The 4,739-nt window shown below is 40.7% G+C and overlaps 1 protein-coding gene across 1 annotated transcript in view; it reads right to left on the bottom strand.

The window, feature by feature from the left end:
* Positions 1-1,201: 1,201 nt before the first annotated feature.
* CERS3 (ceramide synthase 3) overlaps positions 1,202-4,739 on the bottom strand; it is a 91,894-nt gene continuing 88,356 nt past the window's right edge. The window contains exon 8 of the mRNA XM_081831886.1: positions 1,202-2,268. Coding sequence (XP_081688012.1) covers positions 2,107-2,268 — 162 coding nt within the window. The 3' untranslated portion in view covers positions 1,202-2,106. The remainder of the gene's footprint in view (positions 2,269-4,739) is intronic.

Raw genomic sequence — 4,739 nt, 5'->3', positions numbered from 1 at the left:
GACAAGACGAAAATAAATCACGGGAAAAAACAGTCTGTTAACTGGAAACCTAAAAAATAATGTCTCAATTGGCTTTTCTTCCACCAAAAATAATTATAATAATATAATATTAATAATAACTCAAGAGCTATGTCCTAAAGTGAGTGGAGGCCTTTTCGATTTATAACATAACATTATACATATAATGCATATGTTATTGTCCTCATAACAGCAAATAACATGCAGAGAAAACTTGAGATATATTTTTCTGTTGTTCTAGCGATTCCTCAAAAAGAGATTTTTGACGAGGAAAGATTTCTGAAGGGTTTTTGCTTTGGTCTGGGTTTACTCTGAAGGTTTCAAAAACATCTTTTTCTTAAAAAAACAAAAACAAAAACAAAGCCAAAAAACGCAGACACCTTCGTTGTGCAGCCCTTCCCGCTCTGGCAGCTGCAGCCCACATCTGGTGGGGCCCATGTGGGTGCCTTTATTAGGCACGCCCACAGCGCTGGCTCCCCTTGGGCTTTATAATATGGGCCCCCAAGCAAGACAGGATAAAGGCGCAGAATGTGGCTCAAGAATCTGAGAGATCGGGGGTGGTGTTTGCATATTCTGCTCAGGCTCCACCCCACGAGGCTCTGCGGCTCCTGAAGGCTCTGAGGTCTGCCCTGCACTCTGGGCTCAGATGTGCCCCCTTTGGGGGTCGCCAGCCAGCGGGCTACTGACCCGCCAGGCCCCTCTCCGAATCTGTCTTCCCAGAGAGGTCGGAAGCCCCAGGAACTATCACTGACTAACGCTTGTCCTTGGACATTTCTCAGGGGTGTTAGTCCTCTGTTTTGTTCTGTTTTACTCTTATGAGGTCTGATTGGGTTGGATAGCAGAGGTGAAGTAGGGGAGCATCCTCTTTCTGTTTCCAAGATTTCCCTTTGGTCAGGAGCTCGCATGCACGTCGTGCCCCAAAGGTTCAGGTTTTCTGGGAAATAATAGCTCGGTGAGCAGCCTGCCCTGGGTCTAACTCCCCCAGACTGGCCCCCAGATGGATCTCGGTGCTGGCTGGGCAGCTCTGCTGGCCCGAAGGAGGGGCTCAGGGCAGCGGCAGGAAAGTTCCCTCTTAGAGAAGAAGCAAGGGAGAGGCCAGCAAAAGACAAGCAGGAATGGTGCCCAGTCTTGCTTCCCTTGGCCGGGGCGGGGGGGGTGCCATAGGGGGCTGGGGGCAGAGAATTTGGGGGAATTTGAGAATCACCCTTGGGGAGCTAACAAACAGTTACCAAATAAAATGGAAACAGCCTTCTGGATATTTGCATTTCCAGAAATCTCCAGACACACTTAAAAGGAATTTTTTAAGACTGTGCTTTTTGTTCAGGCCCATTCAGTGCCAGGTTTAGCCAGGTTTCTCTCTCCCAAACAGAGCCGGAATCATAGTAAGAAGAGGGTCAGGTCCCTGTCACCCCACAGTGGACAGTATATACTTTCACTTCGATTATCTCATTTGATCCTTACTCCAACTCTGGGAGGTAGGCAAGGCAAATATTATGATTCCCATCGGAGAGATGAAGCACCAAGGCTTGGAAAGTTTAAAGAAGCGCCCGCGGCAGAGAGTGGCCAGTGAGTCCTGGAAGCCTGGTCCCCTGGCTTGTTCCTTCCACCACTGCTGTGTTGCCTCCTAAAACTCATTGTTTTTGGGAGGGACTCAGCTGCTCTCTGTGGCTGAACACACCTGAAAAAGTGGGTTACCTAGCACTTCTCAAGCCATCCCGAGGGTGAGCAAGGTGGCAAGGTGAAACGGCCTACAACCAAGTGAGCTCTTGGAAAAAGCACGTCTCACATGCATAAATGAACACAACTGAACTAAAATGGTTCTCTGGAGAAATCTTTGAAATCTTTGACCAGTCGGAGTCCTAACTGCAGTAAAATCCATAGGGGTGCTATATTTAACGTTTTAACACAAGTTAACAACATTTTGTTAAATACATCTTAGGAGGGGGGAAGGTGGTGGTTAAAAAGAGCGAAGGGCAGAATCGGGGGTCCCTGTGGCTCCTGTAGGCCACAGGCATGGAGTGGGAAGCAGCTCTGGCTTCCGGCAGGCCTCATAGCACACTGTACACCTGGAGCTGCGTGGGCATCAAGCTAATGGCCATGTTGACCGTTGGGAATAAGGTCCCTGTTGGCCCCGAGGCCATTCTTCAAACAGTCTCTCTCTTTGCCTTTGGTGATTTCTTCATTCTCCTCCTCCTCTTCCTCTTCTTCTTCATACTCATCTTCGTCCTCACTCCTCACATCCTGGATATTCTAGAGAAAGGAAAGAATGGGCTGTGAGTGACAACCTTCCAGAAAGAGTCTTGAGTGAATAAGAAAACCCAAATCCCAAACTCAGAAAGAAAACCCAATTTTCAAAACCCAAATGTTCACCAGGGTAGAACATATCATGGGTCACAAAATAAATCCTAACAAACTTAAAAAATTGAAATTATGCAAAGTATGTTTCAGATCATAATGGAATTAATCTAGAAATCAATACAAAAAACAGGAAAATCTCCAAACAGTTGGAACTTAAACAACACACGTTTGACAATGGATCAAAGAGTAAGTCACAAGGGTTATTAGAAAATATTTTGTACTAAAATGAAAATACAGTATATTGAAATTTGTCAAATGTAGCTAAAATAGTGCTTATAAGGAAATTTATAGCATTAAATGTTTATATTAGAAAAGAAGAAAAGTCTCAAATAATTTGAGCTTCCACCTTAAGAAACTAGACAAAAGAAAAGCAAAATAAACCCAAAGCGAGCAAAAGGAAGGAAAAAATAAAGAAATCAATGAAATTGAAACAGAAAAAGCAATAGAGAAAAGCAATAAAACCAAAAGCTGGTTCTTTGAAAAGATCCATAAAATTGATAAGTCACTAGCAAAATTGACAAAGAAAAAGAAAGAGAAGACACAACTTGCCAGAAAATAAAAAGGAGAAATAGACTATGGATAGTACAGATATTATAAAAATAACAGAATATAATGAACAATATTATGCATATATATTTGACAACTTAGATGAAATGGACCAATTCCTCAAAAACTACAGACTGCCAAAACTCACCCAAGATGGCACAAGTAACCTAAATAGTCATAGAACTGTGAAAAAAATTAAATTAGCTAAAAATCTGAGAAAGAATATCATCAGGCCCAGAAGTTTTCACTGACAAATTCTATGAAACATATAAAGAAGAAATAACACCAAACTTCCACAATATCTTACATTGGATAGAAGAGGGAATACTTCCCAGTTTATTCCAGAATTACCCTGATACCAAGGTCAGAAAAAGACAATATAAGAAAAAAACAACTATAGACCAATATCTCTAATGAGTATACACATAAAAAAACCTCAACAAAATAGCCCAAATCAAAACCAGCAACATATAAAAATAATAATACATCACAATGAAGTGGGATTAGTCTCAGAAATGAAAGGCTGGTTCAATATTTAGAAATCAATGAATGTAATCCATCCTACCAATAATCTAAAGAAAGAAAAACATATAATTATATCAGTTAATGCCAAAAAATCATACGACAAAATTTTATATCCACTCATGATTAAAAAAAATGCAGCATCTTAAGAAGCAATAGAAGCTAACATCATACTTACTGATGAATGGCTGAATGTTTTCCCCCTAAGATTAGGAACAAAGCAAGAAATATCTACTTTCACCCCTCCTATACAACATTGTATTGGAAGTCCTAGTCAATGTAATAAGGCAAGAAAAAGAAATAGAAGTCATACAGATTGGAAAGAAAGAAATAAAATTATCCCTATTTGAAGATGACATGATTATCTATGTAGAAAATCCCAAAGAATCTACTGAAAGCTCCTAGAATTCATAAGTGAGGTTAGCACAAAGTTGCAGGATACAAGGTCAACATACAAAATCTCACACACACACACACAATCTTGATTTCTAAACACTAATATAGTAAGCTGAATAAGTGGCCTCAAAGATAGTAGGTTCTAATCCCTAGAACTTGTGAATGTTACTTTATATGGTAAAGTTTTTACAGATATGATTAAGGATCTTGAGAAGATTATCCTGCATAATCCAGGTATGCCCTAAGGCCATCCCAAGTGTCTTTTATAAGATATGCAATAGGACATTCCACACAGAAGAGAGGCAATGTGAAGATGGAGGTAGAGACTGGAGTAATATGGTTACAAGTAAGGAATGCCCGCAGGCACCAGAAGTTGGAAGAGGCAAAGAACAGACTCCCCCTACAGCCTCTGGAGGGAACACAGCCCTGCCACATCTTGATTTCAGCTCAGGTCTGATTGTAGACTTCTGGCCTCCAGAACTGTGAGAGAATAAATTTGTTGTTTTAAGCCACCAAGTTTGTGGTATTTTGTTACAGCAGCCACAGGAAACTAACATGACTAGCAATGTCTGACTAAAAATTGAAACTGAAATTTAATTTAATTGTAACATTTACAATAGTTTCAAAAAATAAAATACTTAGGTATAAATCTAAGAAATCATGTATAGGATCTGCATGTAAAACCTACAAAACTCTGTTGACATGAGAGAAGATGGACTCTGAAAAACAAACTGAGGGTTCTAGAGGGGAGGGGGGTGGGAGGATGGGTTGGCCTGGTGGTGGGTATTGAGGAGGGCACGTTCTGCATGGAGCACTGGGTGTTGTGCACGAACAATGAATCATGGAACACTTCATCTAGAACTAATGATGTAATGTATGGGGATTAACATAAGAATAAA

This window comes from Leptonychotes weddellii, chromosome 9 (genome assembly GCF_054177405.1).
Source record: "Leptonychotes weddellii isolate Sample4059 chromosome 9, ASM5417740v2, whole genome shotgun sequence".
Classification (NCBI taxonomy): Eukaryota; Metazoa; Chordata; class Mammalia; order Carnivora; family Phocidae; genus Leptonychotes; species Leptonychotes weddellii.
Note: the sequence above shows the minus strand (reverse complement) of the source record. Positions and strands in the feature narration are given on the sequence as shown.